The 24,718-nt window shown below is 44.9% G+C and overlaps 1 protein-coding gene across 1 annotated transcript in view; it reads left to right on the top strand.

Annotated features, from left to right (window-relative positions):
- The window catches only part of MAP3K2 (mitogen-activated protein kinase kinase kinase 2), a 99,021-nt gene that overhangs the window by 24,014 nt on the left and 50,289 nt on the right, over positions 1 to 24,718 (top strand). Inside the window, exon 2 of the mRNA XM_075070323.1 lies at positions 24,184 to 24,253. Coding sequence (XP_074926424.1) covers positions 24,247 to 24,253 — 7 coding nt within the window. The 5' untranslated portion in view covers positions 24,184 to 24,246. The remainder of the gene's footprint in view (positions 1 to 24,183; positions 24,254 to 24,718) is intronic.

The raw sequence follows: 24,718 nt of genomic DNA, 5'->3' as shown, positions 1-24,718 counted from the left end.
CCTCAAACCCCCGGCACTGGTGTGTTATCGTATGGCAGTCTGATGGTTCAATATCAGAGCGTCCTATTGGCAAAGCCCTTTGCCAGTTTTAGTAGAGACCTTCCTGCTTGTCGGCACGAAGCAGAGTGCGGCAACAGCGTTCAACGTCACTTGGTCTCGCAGGCACGCTCGGCCAGCCCCGTATCTGGCGCTCCCCCAATGCTCTTCCCTCTGACTCGTTTGCCCCCTGAGCCCAGGGCGGTGGAGTGCGAAACGATGAGCAGAGTGGCTGAAAAGGTATGCTGGGATACCTCCTAATACCCTGGAGGCCAATAACAGCTCTTTTGGTGGCAACACTTGATGAGCAGCGCTGCATCACCAGCGCTGGAATCACTACACCCCAAGCAGACCAGGTGTACAGCCAGCGCTGCAGCCAGGGAGTTGCAGCGCTGGCTATGCTTTGCAAGTGTGGACACAGAGTGAGTTGCAGCGCTGTAACCCCATCACCAGCTCTGCAACTCTCCAGTGTAGCCAAGCCCTAACAAATTTATTTGAGCATAAGCTTTCATGGGCTAAAACCCACTTCGTCAGATGGAAAATGCAGTTGAAAATACAGTAGGAAGATATATATACACAGAGAACATCACAAAATGGGTGTTGCCATACCAACTATAATGAGAGTAATTAATTTAGGTGAGCTATTAGGTGAGCTATTATCAGCAGGAGGGGAAAAAAAACTTTTGTAGTGATGATCAGGATGGTCCATTTCCAACAGTTGACAAAAAAGTGTGAGTAACAGTAGGGGGAAAATTAGCAGGGGGAAACCGTTTTTTTTACTTTTGTAGTGACCCATCCACTCCCAATCTTTATTCAAGCCTAATTTAATGGTGTCTAGTTCCCCGGGTTTCAAACCGTGCTCGGCCTGTCATAAGCCGATGCCAACAGGAGAGCCACATGACTCCTGCCTTAAGTGCCTTGGGGAAATCTCACCTGACAGATAAGTATCACCTTTGCAAGGCTTTTAAGCCAAGAACAAAAAAGGAGCGGGACTTTCAGCTAAAGCAGTTCCTCATGGAGGCGGCTCTTACCCCTCCGCCTTTGGCACTGAGTGCTGGTCAATCGGCGGGCAAAAGCACCTCCTCAGCACCAGACCGTGCTGGTACTGCCAAGGCCTTTCGGCACTGAAGTCGACTCAGCACCGCTCCCTCTCCCTGAGGTCGAGAGAGCCTAAGACTCCTGCTGCTTCCGTACTGCAGCCAGAGAGCTCATCTAAGTTGGATTGGCCGGCACCGACACCTGCCGTGGCACCGACAATGTCGGCACCGTCAATTCCGGTCCGACGAGGGCCGTTGAGTCCAGTGCCTGACAGCTCCCCAGCACGCGCCATGATTGAGCTTACTATTCCCTCCACGCCGGGGACATTCTCAACAGCGAGGGATCTGATTGCCATGACAGAGTCGACGCTGCCTCAACCCCCGGCACTGGTGGTGCGGGTAATACAGTCTATCGGCAAGCCTGCCTTGATAAGACCATCCTCTGTCGGCACAGCAGAGTGGCACGGTTCACGATCACGGTCTCGCAGACGCTCCAGGTCCCGTTGGCGCTCCCGCTCCCGACGCCGCTCACAGTCCCGGTACCGTTCTCCTCCTCGGTACTGGTTGCACTCGCGGCACTGGTCGGTATCCCGTTCGCCGGCCCGCTACTCTTGGCACCATTCCAGCTCCAGGTACTGTGACTCCTGAAGCAGCTCCCGATGTTGAGCCTCGAGATCTCGGTCGACCTCCCGGCACCGCTCCGGTTGCAAGTCCCGATCTCGTTCCTGGTACTGGTACGCCTCGTGGTACCTGTCCCTGTTGCCGAGTAGGGCAAGGTCTGCTAGAGGCAGAGACTCTGCCCAGGGCTTTTCAGCACCTCCATGGCCATCCAGACATGCATCAGTGTCGTCCCACGCGAACAGCTCTTATGCTCAGGACCGCAATTCTGATGTGCCCACCAGAGTCTTCCAAGAGACTCAGACCCAGGCCCAGGACCAAGGACCCCATCAGTGGTCTTTCTGGACACCTTGGGCGTACCACCAGGCCCAAGGTGTACCAGTAGTTCCGTCCCGCTCTGTCTCATCAGAGCACCGAGTGCCAGAGGCGATGGTTAGCCGTCCCCCTCCGACTGCTGCAGAGGAAGCCCCAGTTCACCCAGCGGACTCCCAGGTTCCTCTGGCGCAGGAGATCGCCCAAGAGCAACAGGCCACCCAGGACCCACTCGTCGCCAGCATCTCCTCTTCCTCTTCTCCAGATGAGGCAGTGGCAGGAACATCCTCCTCGGGCCCTCCTCCAATCAACCTGAGAACCCATCAGGACCTCCTAAGGAGGGTAGCACTCAATATGAACCTCCAGGTGGAGGAGGTCCCGGAGGTAGAGGACCCAGTAGTGGACATTCTATTGGTGGATGCCCCCGCTAGAGTAGCCCTATCGTTTATTCGGACCATCCAGGCGAATGCCGATACTATATGGCAGTCCCCAGCCTCTATCCCTCCTGCAGCCAGGGGAGTCGAGCGTAAATATACGGTGCCCTCTAAAGGGTTCGAGTACTTGTATGTCCATCCTCCTTCCTGCTCACTAGTCGTCCAGTCCATTAATGAGAGGAAATGCCACGGCCAGCAGGCGCCGGCCCCGAAATCGAAGGAGGCTAGGCGAATGGACTTACTCGGCCACAAGGTGTACTTGGCAGGGGCTCTACAGCTCCGGGTGGCAAATCAGCAAGCCTTGCTTAGCCGCTATAATTATAACACCTGGGTGGCGGTTGGTAAGTTTACGGAGCTTCTCCCTCAAGACTCCTGCCAAGAGTTCGCTGCCCTCTTGGAGGAAGGGAAAAAGGTGGCCAGAATTTCCCTCCAGGCCTTGTTGATGCAGCAGACTCAGCAGCCAGGACTCTGGCCTCGGTGTTGCCATGAGGCGCATCTCATGGCTTCAGGTTTCAAACCTCCCACCGGAGCTGCAGTATACCATTCAGGACTTGCCATTTGATGGTAAAGGCCTCTTCTCGGAAAAGACTGACCCCAGGCTGCAAAGCCTGAAGGACAACAGGTCATAAATGCGCTCTCTCAGCATGCATACGCCGGTGACCCAACGCAGGCCTTTCCTGTCCCCAGCCTCACCGCCCATACTCTGTGCCTAGACAAAGACAGGACTTTGGCAGGCGGCGCGGCCGAGGTGGTCGCAGACGACCATCAGGACCCCAAGGGGGCCAAAATCAAGGTCCCTCGAAACCACCACCGGGACCAAAGACGAACTTTTGAAGGTGCGCCGAGAGGCGGCGTACCAGTTACAGGCCAGGATCCCTCTCCTCCCTCTCCAACCGTCTCTCCTACTTCCTCCCGGCGTGGTCCCAGTTAACTTCAGATCGCTGGGTCCTACGCATGGTGGAGTATGGTACCACCTCCAATTTATTTCAACCCTGCCTCCACCCTCCAACCCTGTCCCTCTTCAGGGACCCCTCTCACGAGCAATTCCTCTTACAAGAGGTGCAGACGCTCCTCGCCATAGGAGCTATAGAGGAGGTACCGATGGACGAAAGGGGCAAGGGGTTTTACTCCTGTTATTTCCTAATCCCCAAGTCGAAGGGAGGTCTCAGACCTATCCTAGACCTGCGAGGACTCAACCAGTTTTATGATAAAGTTGAAGTTCCGCATGGTATCCCTGGGGACCATTATCCCGTCCTTGGATCCTGGAGACTGGTATGCCGCCCTCATATGAAGGACGCGTACTTTCACATCGCCATCTTTCCTCCGCACAGGAGATACCTCCACTTTGTAGCCAACCATCAGCACTTCCAGTTTACGGTCCTGCCGTTTGGCCTTTCTGCAGCCCCAAGGGTATTTACAAAGTGTATGGCCGTAGTCGCCGCCTACCTCCGCCGACGTCGGATACACGTTTTTCCGTATCTGGACGATTGGCTCATCCGAGGGGCCTCCGAGACACAAGTCACTCAGCATGTGGGCATCATCAAGGACCTATTCACACGTCTAGGCCTGATGATCAATATAGAAAAATCCACTCTGGTTCCCCACGCAGAGGTTAGACTTCATAGGAGCTATCCTGGACTCCAATCTAGCCAGAGCCTGCTTACCACAGCCGCGGTTTCAGGCGAATGGCAACAATCATCCGAGGTCTACAGAATTTCCGACGACCTCGGCTCGCACTTGTCTCGGTCTCCTGGGTCACATGGCTGCCTGCACGTTTGTAACCAAACACGCCAGGCTCCGCCTCCATCCTCTCCAAGTTTGGCTCAACTCGGTATATCGCCCGGGCAGGGACCCAATAGACACGATAGTCACCATTTCCCCGAGCACCCTAGGCTCCCTAGAATGGTGGCTAACTCCCTCCCTGGTGTGTGCAGGGATGCCGTTCCATCCGCCCCAACCCTCAATGTCCCTGACGACGGACGCGTCATCTCTCGCTGGGGTGCTCACCTCGTCACCTTCGTACTCAAGGCCTTTGGTCTTCTCAGGAGCTGGCATTACACATAAATGTCCGAGAACTGAGAGCAGTCCGCCTGGCATGCCAGGCATTCCAGCAACAGTTGCGAGGCCGTTGTGTCTCAGTGTTTACAGACAACACAACGGCCATGTACTACATAAACAAACAGGGAGGGACACGGTCCTCCCCCCTTGTCAGGAGGCCATCCAACTCTGGGACTTTTGCATAGCCCACTTGATAGATCTGGTAGCGTCCTTTCTCCCAGGCATTCGGAACACCCTGGCGGATCGACTCAGCAGGTCTTTCCTGTCTCACGAGTGGTCGATCCGCCTGGACATTATGCATTCTGTTTTCCAGAAGTGGGGATTTCCCCACATAGACCTGTTCGCTTCCCACGAGAAACAGGAAATGCCAGATGTTCTGCTCCTTCCAAGGTCTCTCCCCGGGATCGATCTCAGACGCTTTCCTGATGCCGTGGAAGAGCCAGCTCCTTTATGCCTTCCCACCGTTCCCGCTGGTTCACAGGTCCTGCTGAAACTCCGCAGGGACAGAGCGCGCATCATAATGATCGCTCCAGCGTGGCCCAGGCAGCACTGGTACACCACGTTGCTCGACCTGTCGATAGCCAACCCAATTACCCTGCCACTCCACCCAGACCTCGTCATAACTCAGGACCACGGCAGGCTTCGCCACCTGGACCTGCAGGCGCTTCACCTCACGGCATGGCTGGTGCGTGGCTAAACCAGTCAGAGTTACGTTGCTCTGAATCAGTATGACAAGTTCTCCTGGGTAGCAGGCAGCCTTCCACCTGGTCAACGTACCTGGCCAAGTGGAAGTGTTTCTCCTGCTGGTGCGAAACGCTAATCTTACTCCCACTGAGGTCTCGATCCCCTCTATTTTGGACTACCTCTGGTCTCTCAAACAGCAGGGCCTAGCACTATCATCACTGAGGGTACACTTGGCAGCCATCTCTACCTTCCACCCAGGCAAAAGTGGTCGTTCCGTGTTCTCACACTCTATGGTTTCGAGGTTCCTCAAGGGCTTGGAGCGCTTATACCTCAAGTATGCCGCCCAGCCCCGACCTGGGACCTCAAGCTGGTTTTAACCAGACTTATGTCTCCCCCATTCGAGCCGTTAGCAACCTGCTCGCTACTATACCTGTCTTGAAGACAGCTTTCCTCATAGCCATTACATCGGCCAGACGAGTCTCCGAGCTTAGGGCTCTTACGGTGGATCCGCCGTACACTGTGTTCCACAAAGACAAGATGCAGTTGCGACCACACCCAGCTTTCCTCCCTAAAGTGGTTTCGGCCTTTCATGTTAACCAGGACATCTTTCTCCTGGTCTTCTTCCCAAAGCCACACTCAATGCGACGGGAACAACAGTTGCACTCCCTGGATGTCTGTAGAGCGCTTGCATTTTATATTGAGCAGACAAAACCGTTTTGTAAAATGCCCCAACTCTTTGTCGCGGTAGCAGACCGAATGAAAGGCCTACCTGTTTCCTCTCAGAGGATCTCATCTTGGGTGACAGCGTGCATCCGCGCTTGTTATGATTTGGCTCATATTTCGCCAAGCTACATCACCACGCATTCTACCAGGGCTCAGGCTTCATCTGCCGCCTTCCTGGCTCATGTACCTATCCAGGAGATATGTTGCACAGCTACCTGGTCCTCGGTCCACACCTTTGCTTCGCATTATGCTCTGGTTCAACAGTCAAGAGATGATGCAGCCTTTGGCTCAGCAGTTTTGCATTCTGCCACATCTCACTCTGACCTCACCGCCAAAGTAAGGCTTGGGAATCATCTAATTGGAATGGATATGAGCAAGCGCTCGAAGAAAAAAAAAAGACGGTTACTCACCTTTGTAACTATTGTTCTTCAAGATCTGTTGCTCATATCCATTCCAAACCCGCCCTCCTTCCCCACAGTTGGAGTAGCCGGCAAGAAGGAACTGAGGGGCGGTTGGGTCGGCAGGGATATATATCCGGCGCCATGGCAGTGCCACTCCAGGGGGCGCCCAGCCGACCCACCAAGTGTTGCTAAGGTAAAAATCTTCCGATAGCTGTGCATGCGCCACGTGCACCTTCAACTGGAATGGATATGAGCAACACATCTCGAAGAACAACAGTTACAAAGGTGACTAACTGTCTTTTCCTGGGTTAGTGTTTTTGTCGTGTGGTTGCTGGTGAGTGTTTGCTTCAGGTTGGGGGGCTCTCTTTAAGCAATGACTGGCCTGTCTCCCAAGGTCTGTGAGAGTTAGGGATTGTCCTTCAGGAGATCCTTGACGATGCGCCAGAGAGGTTTTAGTTGGGAGCTGAAGGTGATGGCTAGTAGCGTCCTGTTACTTTCTTTGTTGGGCCTGTCCTGTAGTAGGTGACTTCTGGGTACTCTTCTGGCACTGTCAGTCTGTTTTTTCACTTCAGCAGGTGGGTATTGTAGTTGTAAGAATGCTTGATAGAGATCTTGTAGGTGGTTGCCTCTGTCTGAGGGGTTGGAGCAATGGCAGTTGTATCTTAGAGCTTGGCTGTAGACAATGGATTGTGTGATGTGATCTGAATGAAAGCAGGAGGCATGCAGGTAAGTATAGCAGTCAGTAGGTTTCCAGTATTGGGTGGTGGTTATGTGACCATCGCTTATTAGCACTGTAATGCCCAGGCAGTGGATCTCTTGTGTGGACTGGCTGAGGTTGATGGTGGGATGGAAATTGTTGAAATCATGGTGGAATTCCTCAAGGGCTTCTTTTCCATGGGTCCAGATGATGATGATGAAGATGTCATCAATCTAGCGCAAGTAGAGTAGGGGTGTTAGGGGACGAATGTTGGCATACTGTGGGGCCACACGGGTACCCATAGCAGTGCTGCTGACTTGAAGGTATACATTGTCCCCAAATGTGAAATAGTTGTGGGTGAGGACAAAGTCACAAAGTTCAGCCACCAAGTTTGCCGTGACATTATCGGGGATACTGTTCCTGACGGCTTGTAGTCCATCTTTGTGTGGAATGTTGGTGTAGAGGGCTTCTGCATCCATAGTGGCAAGGACGGTGTTTTCTGGAAGATCACCAATGGATTGTAGTTTCCTCAGGAAGTCAGTGGTGTCTCGAAGATAACTGGGAGTGCTGGTAGCATAGGGCCTGAGGAGAGAGTCTACATAGCCAGACAATCCTGCTGTCAGGGTGCCAATGCCTGAGATGATGAGGCGTCCAGGATTTCCAGGTTTATGGCTCTTGGGTAGCAGATGGAATACTCCTGGTCGGAGTTCTTGGGGTGTGTCTGTGCAGATTTGTTCTTGTGTTTTTTCAGGGAGTTTCTTGAGCAGACGGTGTAGTTTCTGTTGGTAACCTGCGGTGGGATCAGAGGGTAAAGGCTTGTAGAATATGGTGTTAGAGAGCTGCCTGATTATCACTACAAAAGTTTGTTTTCTCCTGCTGATAATAGCTCACCTTAATTACTCTCGTTACAGTTGGTATGGAAACACCCATTTTTCATGTTCTGTCTGTATATCTTCCTACTGTATTTTCCACTGCTTGCGTCTGATGAAATGGGTTTTAGCCCATGAAAGCTTATGCTCAAACACATTTGTTAGTCTCTGAGGCGTACTTGTGGTACCTTATTCTTTTTTCAGTAGTCAGTTTCCCCTGTTTATGTGGATTTTTCAGGCAGGAATCATAGAATATCAGGGTTGGAAGGGACCTCAGGAGGTCATCTAGTCCAACCCCCTGCTCAAAGCAGGACCAAATAGGGAGACAAAAGTTTTTTTTTAAAAAAAAAAAAACGAGGAAGACGTGTTTGTAAAACAATAAATTGGCAGGAAGATTTGCAGAGAGAGACAGACTTCAATTAAAAATGTAAACATTTCAAGTTGACAGCTCCTCTAAATTACCTTTTAAAATATTTTTGGTGTTGAAGGTTTATGAAGCAGAACTTCGTTAGCCTTGTAAAATTTAAAAGAAAGTTCATGTGTATATCTTCTGTGCTTCTTTCCCTGCAGAAACTGAGAAGCATTTTGTCCCAGGCTTCTTGCTACTGTCCCAAGCACTTCCTGTTTCCACATTCAAAGGAAGCCACTATTACCCTGTTAGGTGCGCAAAATGTGAGGCATGTGTTTTCTTGAGAGAGCAAACTATAAGGGAGAGGAGAAGATAACTTTAATTTTTTTGAAACTGAATCTGTTGAATTTCTGCATATAGTGTACAAGAATAAAAATAACGAAGACCTATTGCTTGGGTGCTCTGGGTCAAGGGGTGGCCTGGGACTGCCCCGGAAGTGGCTGATGTGACTGGCCTGGGGGCTGCCCGAGCTGCTCAGGTGATCCGGAGGTCAGTTGCAACAGTGGATGCAGAAGTCACAGAGGTCCCAGAAAGCCACAGAATCCATGACTTCTGTGACATACTCACAGCCTTAGTGATAGTGCAGACACTTTCAGGACTAGTAAACTCTTCTGAGCATCGGTCCTGAATGATTCCAGCTGATTCAATATTGGCAGAAGTCACTATATCTCCATTACTGGCCTCAATAGAGTTCCAAAGAGGATGGATCTAGACTGTTCTCAGTGGTAGCAGATGACAGAACAAGGAGTAATGGTCTCAAGTTGCAGTGGGGGAAGTCTAGGTTGGATATTAGTAAAAAAACTTTTTCACTGGGAAGATGGTGAAGCACTGGAATGGGTTACCTAGGGAAGTGGTGGAATCTCTTCCTTAGAGGCTTTTAAGGTCAGGCCTGACAAAGTCCTGGCTGGGATGATTTAGTTGGGGATTGGCCCTGCTTTGAGCAGGGACTTGGACTAGATGACCTCCTGAGGTCCCTTCCAACCCTGATATTCTATGATTCTATGAATACCGAGAGCTGTTGGATTGGCACCAGCCCTGATGTCTGAACTAGTGGTACTGATGTTGTCTCAGATCAGTATCACTTCTAGATTAGGTCTACTTTTTCTCACCCTCTCCCTCCAGTGCAGAACCTTCTCTTTGCTCACCAAGATCAGGATCAGAGGAGGTGCATTTCAGGGCCACAGCTTATCCTTAGCCATGGCAACAGTCCACTCCACCATATCTGGATCAGCCTAACCAACTTTCCTATCCTTATTTTCCACCATAGCCATATAGTTCTATAGGGGGCCACCATCAAGAATATCCAGAAGAGTCTCTCTGTTTCATTCTATCTGTAAACTTGAAGGTCTCACTCACCTACCGGCTTGATTTCAAGACATCCTTCTGAGGCTCTGCCAGTGCCTAGTAAATAGGATAGGAAGGAAGATGACTTAGATTCATAGACTTTAAGGCCAGAATGGACCATCAAGATCATCTAGTCTGCCCTCCTGCACATTTCATGCCACAGAACCTCACCCTTCGACTCCTGTAATAGACTCATAACCTCTGGCTGAGTTACTGAAGTCCTCAAATAATGATTTACTGAAAGATAAAAAAGAAACTGATCCTGAACCACCAGACCAGTTTCCATCAATCTCTTCTAAACATCCATGATCATCTCTTGTTAGTGTCATCATCCCTGATACCAGCACCTAACTGTTTCGAGCCTCAAAACTTGCTTTCTTGAATTGCTGACGCCTTAGAAATTGAGAATTCAGTAATCAAAGAAAAGGTACATAAATTATTTGATATCTTGCACTTTTGTGCTCTGGCTAGGATAGTAATGACTGTTAAGAGTGACATTTTTGGAGCCAGCAAAAGAGCTCTGGAAGACACTGTCTATCTTTGCCCCAAACTGCAAAAAGAGTGGAGAAAAATTATCTAATGTTCCAGAGGGACTTCAGACAGTTATATACGTAACTGCCTCTGTGATATCTATAGTCTAAGGGAAAGTAGACAACTTGATATTCCAATAGCCATTCCTGAAGATCTGAGAGAGCTAAATTTCTCCAGGTAGTGGGAAGGGGTGAGGGGAAAGGCTTACTTCTCTGCTGCTCTCCAGTTATGAACAGCAAAATACCAAGTTATAGTCAATAAGTACGATTTCTTTACATGGGGTTAAGGGTCCCCATTTTTCAACAAACTTCCTCAAGAAACCAGGGAGGGATTAAAACATCAACTCTTATCTTAAAAATCTCTACACTGACACCGTATTTTGGTCCATGGTTGTGGCAGTTACAATGAGGAAGGCTTGTGGCACCAAGCATCCAGTACACCAAAAGTAGTACAGAATACCACAGAGGACTTGCCCTTGCGTTCACAGACCTATTCAGCAACTGAACAGATGAGTCTTTGCATCCACTAAAGGACTCCAGGGCCACTCTGATATCACTAGGTAACAATACCCTGGTCTTGAGATGGAAACACTTTAAATTCCAGTCTCAGATTAGACAGAATAGACTATTTTCAACAATTCCAGTCCCTTCGTCCTACCCACCACCTTCCCCATCATTCTTCAGGGAACCTTCTCACAAAAATCAACTGAAAAGTAGCTTCCCGGCTTTACCTAGGAGCTGTAGAGGAACCATCTCTGGAAGTCAGACGAAAAGGTTTCTACTTGTGATATTTTTTTATTCCAAAAAGAGATGGGGTGTTTGTCCTGTCCTAGATCTGAAAGGACTAAAGAATTATAGACATCTCAGATTTGTTCTGTTTGTACAGCGCCTACCACAACTGGTCCTGGTCCATGACTGTGGCTCCTAGGCACTACAATAATACAAAAAATAAATAATAATGCTGGCCTCCACCATTCCTTTTTTATAGGCTCAAGGCAAGACTGGTTAGTGGCTCTAGACCTCAAGGATCCATACTTCCATATTGTGATCCATCAAGCCCACAGGGAGCATCTGCATTTTGTAGTAAGGTCCAACGATCAGTAAGAGATACTGCCATTTGTGCTCTCTGTGGCTCCACAAGTCTTCACACAATGCCTAGCCTTGGTGGCCACACACTTAGAGGCAAATAATTAATGTCTGTCTAGATCTAGATGATTGGCTGATCAGACAGGCCTCATGAGGACATCACAGCCCTAAACACCATCCACAACCTGTTCAGGGAGTTGAACCGGATAGTGAGCTACAGAAAATTATTGCTCAACCATTTGCAGAGGATAGAGGTCATAGGAGCTAAATGGACTCCAAATTAGCAAAGGCATCCCTTCCAGAGGAGGGATTTCAGCTGCAGAGCCAGATAATCATCTCTAGCTTCAAGATAAATCCGTCACATTGAGACTCTATCTCAAACAGGTCATATGTTGCTTGCATTTACTAGCTAGACTTCGCCTATGCCCATTACAGGGCTAGCTGAGGTCCGTGTATTGCCTGAGAGAGCTCATATGGACACGCATATTTCAGTCCCAGCTCCTATCCTTTCATCGCAAAACTAGTGGACAGACTCCCTGAATGTTTGGATAACGGTACTCTTCCTCCACCCCTGCACCTCTGAAGACACTGATCACAGATGCATACAGGTGGGGGTGCTCACCTATACCATTTCCAAACACAGAGAATGTGGTCCCAGGAAGAGATGAGACTCCATATAAACGTCTTGCAACTCAAGGCAATAAGATAAGGTAATCAAAAATGCTTTGCACGCTAAAGGAGTTCCATCATACATGTCCTCACAGACAACACATCCCCAGAGTATTGTGGAGGTGGAGGTGGGGAGCAGGAGAGGTGAATGTTTGTCACTTATGTTCTAAGGGGCAATCAAATTATGGATATAGCATCAACTTATGAGATAACCTGAATTGCTCTTCATCTCCCAGGAGCCTATAATAACTTGACAGATTTTTGTCAGCAGACATCATCAATCATGAATGGTCTTTCATTTTATGATTTTTTTTTCCATATCACTCTGGATATCAGAAGAATGGGGAAAGTGCATATATGAGGTCTTGATTCCATGGCATGAGAGACATCCTGTAAACTTCCCAAGCTTGTACCTCCTCTAAAACAAAAGACTGGATACTTTGTGTAGATTCATTCACCACGAAAGAGAACAATGGAATTTTCCCACTGATGAAATAATGATCCTGTAGCTCTCGTTGCCAGGTGATAATGTAGTCGATAAGATGCCAATGTTTGGATCTTGGGTGCATCCGTAATGTTTTGTATTTTGTCTGGTATCTGGAAAAAGGTATTTGTGATAGCTAATCACTGCTTGACACACTAAGTAAAAGTTCCATTGCTATTCTCCTTCCCAGTCCCATGCTGTCTGATGCCAGGCTGCTAGGTTATCACATTTCTTTCAACCTTGGCATTAGAGTTCTCCATGGTAATCTGCTTATCTGACACTGATGAAGACATGATTTTCTTTTTCTAAGTTACTGTAGAACTTTTCTTTCTAATTATCTGCATTTGTCGTGGTAGGAGTGTAAGTGCTGACGATGGTAACATACCACTTAACATTTCAATGGCAACTGTAGAACCATAAGCCAATCACTTTTGCCATTAGGTAGACTTTCAACCTTGAAAGCAGTGGAGTTGCTAATGGCAAAGCCATTACCTGATTGTCATGGCTCTGAGCATGGACAACCTCAGCAGAAGACTGTGTACCCTGTATTGATCTCTGTGAGTTGCCCTTTGTCAATGAGTCTGGTTTCACTGGCAATGTTAACCCAGTACCTGGTCAGTTCTGTTGCATCACGTGGTGAGCCTGTCTCAGATTGGCTGGTGATAGGGTTGTTGCATAGAGTTCTAACTTTCCACAAGCTGCCGTAAGCTGCCGATATCCAGATTTGTGACTATGATCATCAGCATCAACACACCTGTTGCTTCACCACTCCCCCATGACTGTAAAACTTTCCTCTGTCACCTGAATACCGCTCTGAGTTGTTCCCAGGGGTGAAGGCTTGCATTGCACCATCCACACTCTGTTTACCTGTGCTCTATTTCATTGTTTCTCAATCTTTTTTCATTTGTAGACCCCTAAAACATTTCAAATGGAAGTGCGAACCCCTTTGAAAATCTTAGACATAGTCTGTGGATCCCCAGGGGTCTGTAGACCACAGGTTGAGAACCACTGCTCTAGTGGCATGCACTGTCAGAGATTAGTGTGCATTCTATGGCCGTCAATATGGAATTGTTCTGTGCGCCCTCTATAGTAGTAGATAACTGCTGTGCCTGCAACTTCCGTAGAAACCACTGAGCTCTTCACTACTACCTGTAACAAGGGGCATGATAGTGAGTGTCAAGATGTGTCCTGTTCACATATACTTGGAAGAATTTTTTTCATCTAGGTCATCTTCATCTCAGTACTCAGTTGATTGGTTGTTTAGCAGAGTAGTTTGTATCCAGCAGTTGACGCTTGTTTTTTTTACTTATGTTGTAAGCTCTTTGGGGCCAGGGACAATGTTTGTGGTCTGTTTGTACAGTGCCTAGCACAATGGGGTTCTGGTCCATGACACGGACTTGTAGGCAGTACAGTAATTTTAATGAGAAAAATATTAAAAGTACCATTTTAATCTTGCATCTGACTGAGACTGATTCAGGAAATTTCAGTGTTGAACTAATAACTTGGATGGATGGTGAAAGTTGGAATCTGCAACTGGGTTAAATGGTAAAATATTGTGTGATAACATATCTAGGATAAGCATCACTTTTAATGTAAGTTTAAAGGCCATGACATTCATGCATGACTATATTATTGATGATGCTGGTAGTGATGCCAATAGTTGTCCAGTGCTTCCCATTATTAAGACCCTGTTCTGAGTTGCTTATAACTTTGCCAAACTTTAACCATTAAGGCTGAAATTTTCCATGATGAGTGTTTGCCTCGAGCTGAATTTGTTTTGGAAAGTTTCAGCTAAAATGATCCAGGTGTTTCTCAGAATGTTGGAGAACTTGAGACACTTGGGATGTGATTTGCAGAAGTGCTTAGCATTCGCAACTGAAGTCAGAGCGCAGCTCCTACTGAACCTGAAAAGAGCTACGTAATATGAAAAATCAGGCCTTCCCTACGCTTCTCACAGTGGGCATCTCTTTGCCTCAATTCCTCATGTGAAATGGGGATAATACCGTATCACTTCATAGATGTGTTGTGACGATAAATTGTTTGTAAAGAACTAAGATTCTAAAATAAGATCACCATAGAAAAATCTATAAGGACATTTAATTTTGTATTCTGAGCAGGCTTTGAAGGATGTGCGGTATATGACGCATGGGGCCACACTCTGAAAGAGGATAAAAATAATTATTGAATAACTACCCATTCAGTGAGCATCATCCAACCTGTGCACTGATTGAGGCAGTAGTATTGTGGAGAAAATAGTAAGTGATTATATATTTAAAGATCATATCACAAATATAGAAGGCATTAAAGTTTTGTAGGCAACCTTAATTTTGACATTTCCTAACTTGAGTGTGTACTTCTGCAACCTTAACACGCTTTTAACATAATTTATTTGGATGTGATAGCTGTTATAGTGGCACATCTGTAGCTGACAAAGTTTATTTTGAGAACACTTCCCATTCCAAAAACACATTCAGCAAAACTGGAAGTATACAGTTGTCTTGCTACATCAGATTTTTATGTGAATGCACAAGCAAGTTTAGAATAATGTATCGGTCTCATAACTAGCTGTATTGCAAGACATAAAAAATGTTATTTTTCCTGGAAACTTGATTAAATGCTTAATGAAAGATTGTCTTGTCTTACCAGAATGTCCTGAAAAAGCTAATACTGCTATCTTTAGTATAATTACAAAAATTACTTAAGTTGAATTTTCCTTCTTCGTTCTGTGTATAATGTTCGTTTGTTTTTAAAAGGTCAGAATAATAAATAAATATAGCCTACAGTAATTAATATATAGTCTACAATAAGTATTCTTTTCAGGTAGCACATACAAGGAATTCATATTTCTGGCTTTCTTGCTCCCCCAAAATGGTAGACTTTCAACCAATCGTGGGTCATAGAACTTAAGCATAAATTGTAAAAGAATAATTGTAAAATTTTAGATATTGGATATTAAAGTATGAAAAAATAAAGTATGTTGTCCATTGCAGAAACGGAATGGGAAACATGTCTGTTTTGTAGACAGTGGTGGACACAGACAAATAGATCATGTCATACTTGGATATACAGTAAGAATTCCTTTCTGTAGAGTATTCTGAGATCTGGCAGTACTTATACAGAAATGTAGTGATCTTGCTTGTAAATCAGAGCCAAGAACAATGTTGGACTAGTTTGTACTTGATAAACTTACGAATTCAATCAACGTAAAGAGTAAATGAAAACATTCTCACCTCTGCCACAAATGTTAGAGTTCAAACTTTGTCATACTTGATCACATTTGTAATGTGGAAACAAAATGAAGTCCAGACCAGTAATACATAAACTTAGTGCTTAAAAGGGCCAGTTTCACAAAGCTGAAAACAGTTATGAGCCAAACCAACTGGGATGGAGCGCTTAATTAGAAAAATGTGAATGATAATTGGGAATTGTTTAAGAATATATTGCTAGATGCTCAAAGCCACAGTCAATGGGCAAGGGTGTATTGGTTAAAAAAAAAAAACTGATTTAAGGCAGATATAACTATATATCTATAGCTACATAAATATAACAAATGAAAGAAAGGGGAAGTAGATAGTAATGAATATGAATCAGACAATTGACACGGGAAGATCCAGCAGATTTGAAAAAAAGCTATTGTTATAGGCCTTTCTGTCTGACATTCATCCAATCAAGAATGGAGTGGGTGATACAGCACTTTATTAATAAAGAATTAAAGGAGAGTAATATAATGTATGCATATCAACATGGGTTCATGGAAAATAGATCCTGTCTAGCTTGTAACGTCATCAAAAACAGATACCAAGTGTGGTTGATGAAGGTAATAGTGTTAGTCTAATAGACTTAGACATTTGACTTGGTATTGAATACGTTTGATGAAAAAAACTAGAATGGTATAAAATTGGCACACAGTAAATGGATTAAAAGCTGGCATACCGATAGGTCTCAAAACATAATTGTAAATGGGAAAATCATAATCAAACGGGTATTTCCAGGGGCGTCCCAGATAGATCAGTTCTTGGCCCTATGCTATTTAACATTTTTATTAATGACGTGGAAGAAAATGAAATAACTGATAAAGTTTGTCAAACACACATTGGGGGAATGGTAAATAATGAAGAGGACAAGTCACAGAGGCAGTGTCATCTGGTAAGCTGGGTGCAGGCAAAGAATATGCATTTTAATATGGCCAAATGTACCTATATACAGCTAGGAACAAAGAGTGTAGGCCAGTGGTGGGCAGACTACAGCTCACAGGCTGCATCCAGTCCATGAGGCCTTTTAATTTAGCCCTCGAGCTCCTGCCGGGGAGCAGGGTCGGGTGCTTGCCCCATCCCGCATGGCTCCCAGAAACAGTGGCATGTCCCTGCGCTGGTTCCTATATGTAGGGGGTGTAGCAGCCAGGGGACTCTGCACGCTGTCCTTGCCCCAAGCGCTGCCCCTGCAGCTCCCATTGGCTGGGAATTGTGGCCAATGGGAGCTGCAGGGGCAGCATCTGTGGATGGGGCAGCATGCAGAGCCACCTGACTGTGACTCTGCATAGGAGCTGGAGAAGGGACATGCTGCTGCTTCCAAGAGCTGATTGAGGTAGGTGCTGCCTGGAGGCTGCTCCCCGACCACTGGTGCCCCTGCCCCAGTCTTGATCCCCCTCCCTCTGAACCTCCCCTGTCCCAGCCTGGAGCACCCTCCTGCACCCCAGACCCCTCATCCCCCAGAGCCTGTATCCCCAGCCGGAGCCCTCACCCCTTCCTGCATTCCAACCCCAAATTTCATGAGCATTCATCACCCGCCATACAATTTCCATACCCAGATATGGCCCTCAGGCCAAAAATTTGCCCACGCCTAGTGTAGGCCATACTTCATGAGCCACTCTATCCTGGGAATTAGTGATTCTGAAAAAGGGTTGGGAGTCATGATGAGTAAGCAACTGAACATGAGTTCCTAATGTGGTGATGTGGCCAAAAGGGCTAATGTAATCTTTGGATGCATACATAAGGGAGTCTTGAGTAGGAGTAGAGAGGTTATTTTACCTCTAGGTGTGTCACTGGTATGACTGCTGCTGGAATACTGTGTCCTGGTCTGTTCACAATTCAAGCAGGATGTTGATCAACTGGAGAGGGTTCAGAGATGAGCCATGAGAAGGATTAAAGAATTAGAAAACATGCCTTATAGTGATAGACTCAAGGAGCCCCATCTATTTAGTTTAACAAAGAGAAGGTTAAGGGGTGACTTGATTGCAATCTATAAGTATCCACATTGGGAACAAATATTTAATAATGGGCTGTAAATAAAACAGCTGAATCTCATTTAAATTAAGGGTCTTTTACACCACTCTGGCCACTGTCCTTCTCCAAACCTTAGTTATCCACCTCTTGCTTGGCCAGTGTAACCTTCCGTTCTGGCATCCTTGCATATGAATACTCTACCCTTTTCCAATATAACCAAAATGCAATTGCTAGTTTTCTTCTTTGTTTGCCATTCTTACCACAACACCTTCTCCTTGAAATACTTTCTTGGGTATCCTCTGTCTCAAATCACTCTGCCTATCCTTGTCTTCAGGTCTTTGCTATAATCTCATATCAGCTTCATTTCTGGTCTTGTCATCTTTCTTTCTCTTTTGCTTCCTGTGCTCCTTCCAGTCCTATGTCTCTTTATTCCCAGTTCTTCCTGTTTCAGATCCTGCTAATACCTTTGATGCTTTCATTGCTGAAGAGATGGGATATAATCTTTTCTCTTCTTTTTTTTTTTTTTTTCTTTAAGTGTATGGAGGGGTTAATTTGGCAGCACAGTTCGCAGGGAAATATAGCATTTCAGCAGAGAGCATAGAACATATATTTGGTGCTTTAATATAATAGACAACATTTATTAAAAGGACCCAGTTTCCATTTCAGGGAAGTTGAAACAAATAGCGAGCAAAATGGTGTTTTGATTTTTGTTTTTGTTTTTAAAGAACAGTATAACAAATTGATAGAGCTTTTATGAGACGACTCCAAAGTGTGGACAAAATCCTGTGCGTCTAAGCACTACTACAAACATCACATTGTATATCAGACATAAAAATTATTTTTGAAAAACATTAGAATCATAGAATATCAGGATTGGAAGGGACCTCAGGGGGTCATCTAGTCCAACCCTCTGCTCAAAGCAGGACCAACCCCCAACTAAATCATCCCAGCCAGGGCTTTGTCAAGCCACCATTCAAATGTAACTTTCCATCTGAGGGGTGAGAGAGAGAGAATCATACATGGTAGTCATGTCACTTAATGAACTCCTGGAAGGTGATCAGATACCGAGAGGTAGAGCTGGATAAAGGCAATCCAGCCCCCCTTGGCAACTTGTGACAGGAGGACCCCATATTTATGCCCGTGTTCCTTTCCCCCACTCCCACGTGGACTGGGTGGTGGGTCCATTTCATCTCCCAGAGGCAGAAGCATGAACCCCTCCTCCTTCCAAGAGCTTCCTCCCCTTGGAAATAAGGGCTAAAGAATGTATCCCTTCTCCTACCATGGAGAGGCAGGGGGCTTCACCCAGTATTTAGGGTGTATCTGCTTGGGTGAGTGGACCAGGACAGTATTGCTGCACTCTTTCCCCCTCTTGCCAGACATAGTCCTCTGCTGGAATGGTGTTGTCGGGCCCCCCAGAGCAGTAGGTCTTGGAGATAACATCCCATTGAGGTGCATAGGGAAGCTCACACAATTCGGAGCTATTGTTTTAGGCTGTCAGTAGATGTAAGGCGTGTTTGCTATGTTTGAGTCATGTTTTCTAGCTTTTCACAACCATCAGGACTATCAACATTTTTTTTAGAAAATGAAAGCTGAGATTTTGATAACACTGAAATGCTAGATGTGGGCCTACAGTGGCTATGTCTTAAGGCTTGTCTACATTGGCAATGAGCGCTGCAACTTTCTCGCTCAGGAGTGTGAAAAAACACCCCTCTGAGTGCAGCAAGTTGCAGCACTGTGAAGTGCCAGTATAAACAGTACCCCAGCGCTGTGCCACTACCACACATGGCACGTTTGCTGCCATGGCAGCGCTTTAGCGTTGCCAGTGTAGACTAGCCCTAAATCTTTTCCGGGTGATGGGCATGGTGTCAGAACCTGAATAGAATAGAACTAGTCATTGCTTCAGATTGATAGGCTATTGTTAAAGGGACATTGGCAATTAGAAACCACTTTAAATTTTTGTTAAAATATTCTACATGCTCTTAAGTCAACATTCCAACTTTTGTAGTTTTACTATAACAATTTCTTATTTGTAAAAATGTCTTTCTCCTCTTTTGGTATACAAAAAAGCAGCCACATAAACAAGGGAAACTAACACTCGGGAAATAATGAAACGAAGTATCAACAAATGTACCATTAAACTGAAAGTGAAGGTGTTTTCTCTAATCTTTTCTACAATAATCATAGGTGTCCTTGGGAGATTGGGGGGAAGGTAAATGTTCAGATACAAATGTGTTTTTTAAAGTTGATGGTGCCCCTCTATCTTTTGGTATAATTTCTTGCACCTCCATAGTAGGTGAGAGTGTGATAAAGTACAAGATTATGTGCTCTGAGACTTATCTGGGTCTATATTTTAGGAGTGTCAGGTTGAACTTTGAATGTATTTTCCCCTTCTTTAGCATAAGCTTTTAAAATGACTATGAGCATGTTCTGCTGTTGCAGCATTTGTTGGATGCTGCTATATCTGCATTCAGAGACTGTGTTTAACACCATCTTCTGTAAGTGCTGATAATCTTAATACAAAAAAGTAACAAATTTTGAGTGTAGTTGTTACATGTAAAAAAAAATATGGTTATTTACCATACAGTAATTGTGGTTCTTTAAAATGTGTTGTACATATATAGATTCCATCCCTGGAAACTCAAACAAGACTCTAATGATCTTGATAACACCAGCTTGGCCCAAGCAATTCTGGTACCCAGTCTTCATGAGACTTTCAATGTAGCCTCCAATAACATTGCCAGCGAGTCCAAACATTTTCTTCCTGAACAATGGGAACATCTAGCATCCAAACTTGGCTTCTCTACTTCACACATTCTGGATGCTGACAGTCATTGAAAAAGCTTGTTCTAGAGATATCCAGAACATTCTCCTACAAAATGGAAAGGATGTTATAAGGGTCACATACACTGCAAAGTGGAAAAGTTCTCCTTATTAACAGAGCAACATCATATTTCTCCAACAGCAGCAAACATTCCTAAATACCTGGACTACTTAATGTTGTTAAAAAGATCAAGGCTTTTAATCAGCTCTATAAAAAGAGGTAGCTCTATCAGGGCACCATCCTCCTGTTCAGGATTCCGTCCCATTGTGGCTGGATTTCTTAAGGGACTAATACATGTATTCCCACTAGTGTGGGAGCCTTCACTCTACTGGGATCTCAGTGTGGACTTACGTGGGTTGATGGGTCCTGCCTTTGAGTTGTGATATCATGTTCTTTCACTATCTTCTGGGCTTCTTAGTGGCAGTCACCAGCCAGTAGGATCGGGGAATTGCAGGCACTCATGGTAGCCTCCCTATACGTCCAAAAACAGATTATGCTTAGGCTGCATCCAAAATTTCTACCCAAGACAGTTTTTGACTTCCACCTAAACCACATGATTCATCTACCAGTGTTATTCCCCAAGCCCCACTCCAACCAAGGGCAGTCTAGACTCCACTCTTCAAATATACACAAGTCCCTTTCTCTTTACCTGGATAGAATTAGTCATTTAGTATTTCATCTATATTGTTTGTTGAGTTTGTGGAGAGAATGAAGGGCCAAGCCATTTTATCTCAAAAGCTGTGTAAGTGGGTCTCAGGTTATATTAGGCTATGTTATCAATTAGCTGGTTTAGATCCACCAGATCAAGTTAGGGCTTATTTCACTTGAGCTCAGGCAGTTTTTCAGAATTGTTTCCATCTCAGAAATATGTATAGCAGCTACTTGGGGATCAGTTCATACTTTCTCAAAAGACCATTCATTGATAGGAACATCTAGACTGAATGTCGTCTTTGGCAGAGGTGTTTTACAGGTTTACTGTTTGTGGGCCATAAAGAGTGATATATGTATAGCAAGAATTCAAAGAAAAGTTAGTTACTTTGCAGTAACTGGTTCTTTAAAGATGTGTTTTCCATATGTATATTCCACAACCCATCCTCCATGCTCACTTCTACAAAGTCTTATAACACGTGGATTCTGTATTGGTGAAGAAACAGTGATGTTGGTTACCCCCCTATGCCCTTTGTGCTCTTTGGGAGGATGGACCCCAATGGATGTCGCTGGCCAAATGATTCTGATCTCGAGTGCATAGAGTGCATATGTACCAAAAGTGGAATCTATATGGACAAATGCTCAAAGAATGTACAAACATGTTTACTACCGTTATAATTTTAAGGAGTCTTATCAGATTTTGTCGAGCTGCATGTTTTAATCTCTAAATTAGGAGGGCAAGTTTAATGGCTATGAATAGTTACAAGATCATAGTCTCTTCTTCCCACTCCATTTCAGTAGCTCTATAGTTCGTAAAGACCTGACTTATACTCCCCATTCTCCCTCTATAGCCAAGCCGTTGTGATCCTTGCTCTAGCAGAAAGGATCAACAGGCTATTCCCTTCAGAACTCCTTAACACCACTCTTTGCAGTGACCATAGTCTTTTGCTGCCAGGGAGAATGGCACCTAGAGAGTAATTACTTTCCCCACTGCCTAAAGGACACAGTCCCTCTGTGTTTCAAAGTCTGTTCTTGGCGTCTGAACTCTGATCCCATCAAGCTGAGGGATTTAAAAGTAGGCAGTTGTATGAAAGCAAGCTATTTTCAGTTTGTATAGAAACTTTTTTTTTCTTTCCATTTAAAGAAAATAAAATTTTGTGCCTTAAATGTTGCCAGATGCTTTAGTGAATTAAAAGGGAAAATGTATGGATGTCTTTTTATGTGTTTGATCCTGTAACATAAACCACTGCACGTGTGCATGGCATCATTGAAGTCAGTGGGAGGCCACAAGTGGAAGAGTGTCAGTGCTTGCCAGTTCTGTTTCCAGGGTTGAAGTCTGTTGTTGTTTTTATTTGCACCTAAGAATGCGACACTGTTGTGCTAAGTGATATACAGACATAGATCAAAAAGACAGTCCTTGCCTATGTTGCATGAGACAGTACTTTGGCTGATCAATTAGGAAGTGTACTTTTCTGATTTTCCTCATGATCCTAGCGTGGTTTAAGATATGGTGATAATTATACTTTTAAACAGAAGCTGCATACTTTGCCATGACTCTTTTTTGGATTGTTTACATTATTACTGTTATCCTATCTTGGCTTTCTCTACAGCTTTTATCTTAGGCTGTAAGGTGACTGGGAGATTCTGAATGTATGAACATATAGTGTATGTAAACAGCTGACCTGGGATTTTTCCAACTATTGAGAGTCAAAGGTAGTCCTTTATGTTTTTAGGATGATTTCATCTTCGTGTGTGACAAGGATTAGGATTTGGCTATAAGTTCTAGTGCCATCATACTTCATTTGTCCAAGTGCTTTGACTAGATGTGGCTATATTCAGTGATCATTTGCATTTTTTCCTTATAAATTGTGTGTAAATATCTTTAAAAGAAATTGAGAAATGTAAATACAAATATTTTATTATGGCTGTGACTGTAAACGTGTATAGTCACATAATATCTGTTCAAGTTAGCACATTGCATATACTAAGAAATTAGTTGTGAAAATATAATATTTGTGCAGTGGGGACCAAATTAAGGTGAACAATAAATCTGAATTTCCTGACTCTTTTTTTTTTTTTTTTTTTTTTTTTTTTTTTTTTTGTCTAAGTCTTGATTATAATACTGTGTGGAGGAACACATTGTTCCCTCTTGTGGGAGGGGATCCAGGAGAGAGAAAATCCAGCAGAAGAATTCTTTTTTGGAGAAATGTGGAGATAATGAGTTGTTGGACCTTCTGCCAAATCTTGGCATTTGTTATCAATTCACTCCATTTAATACCTAGTATTTTTCTTAGGCATTTGGTTTCATAGGCATTTATCCAGTTGTTTATACTTCCAGTGCAGTGATTCCCAAACTGTAGGGCATGCCTCCCTAGGGGGGCACAGAGGAACATTCAGGGATGTGTAGCAGGACCCAGGCCAGCCCCCATGGGGGATGAGGAGGGACGCCGCCCAACCTTGCTCTGCCCCCCCCGCCTCAGCTCCTGGCTGTGGCTCTGCTTCTGGCCCCAGCCTCAACCCTCAGCTGCAGCTTCTCTCTCAGCCGTTTTCCTGCTCCCATCCCTAGCTGCGGCCCCAGTCTCAGCCCCCTTACTCCTGTCTGCAGCTTAAGCCCCCCCTAGGGTGAGCAGATATCCCAATTTTATAGGCACAGTCCTGAGTTTTGGGTCTTTTTCTTATATAGGCTCCTATTTTTTACCCCCCCCCCCACTCCCTTTCCCGATTATTAACCCCCCCCCCCCCCCCGTCACAACCCCCCCGTCACAACCTTGCTCCCAGCTATGGTTGCGGACAGTGGTAAAGAGGTGGGTGGGGGCACAACGTGAAAAGTTTGGGATCGTTGCTCTAGTGGATTTTCAGCTTTCACATCAATATGTTGAGGTAGAAATAACAACTGAAATGATTCATAATTTGGTCTTTAAATTGTTGTAGATGTTATGTTAGATTAAAACTTCACATTTCAGACGTGGTTTAAAACTCTCCAAAAATATAGGTGTTAGTGAAAATAATTATACTTTACATGCACATTTTTTTACACTTTAAACGTTTACTCTTAAATTTCAGTACTTAACATGTTGTTTTTAAATTGTTTTTCTCTTTAGAAAATAAATGAATGCTAATGGGACAGCCATTTCCCTGAAGTTCAGGTTTTCAGGCTGGCTGCCATGATGGGTAAGTTACCTGTAAGTGGAATCCAATTAAACTGTTACCTTGGCTTAATTCCTAGTGAAAAGAACAAGACCACTTATGTAATTAAAATTATTTTTTATTATGGAAGTGCATGTCATGGCTTTGATAATTAAATTTGAATTGAGGCTTGCATTTAAAGCAGGCATTCAACCAGTTTGTATATGAAAAAAAAATTGCAAATTGTTGACAAAATTACAGTACTTCCTCTGTGGATATAGAATAAATTTAAAAGAAATATGTTAAAGTATGGAAATGTGCTGTTAGGATACACAGCGTTCGCTCTTTAATGACACCACAGGGGGCAAAAATCTTCCTTTAAAATGATTTTAATCTAATCTGAGACTACAAACACTCAAATGCCTTAATCATAAGCACATTTGATGCCTAGTTTCACTACAAGGTGGCATTAAGGCTGTTTAGGTGTCCTTACTATGCATTTCTGTATCT

This window comes from Chelonoidis abingdonii, chromosome 10, assembly GCF_003597395.2.
Source record: "Chelonoidis abingdonii isolate Lonesome George chromosome 10, CheloAbing_2.0, whole genome shotgun sequence".
NCBI classification, from domain to species: domain Eukaryota; kingdom Metazoa; phylum Chordata; order Testudines; family Testudinidae; genus Chelonoidis; species Chelonoidis abingdonii.
This window is presented reverse-complemented; position numbering and strand designations above follow the sequence as displayed.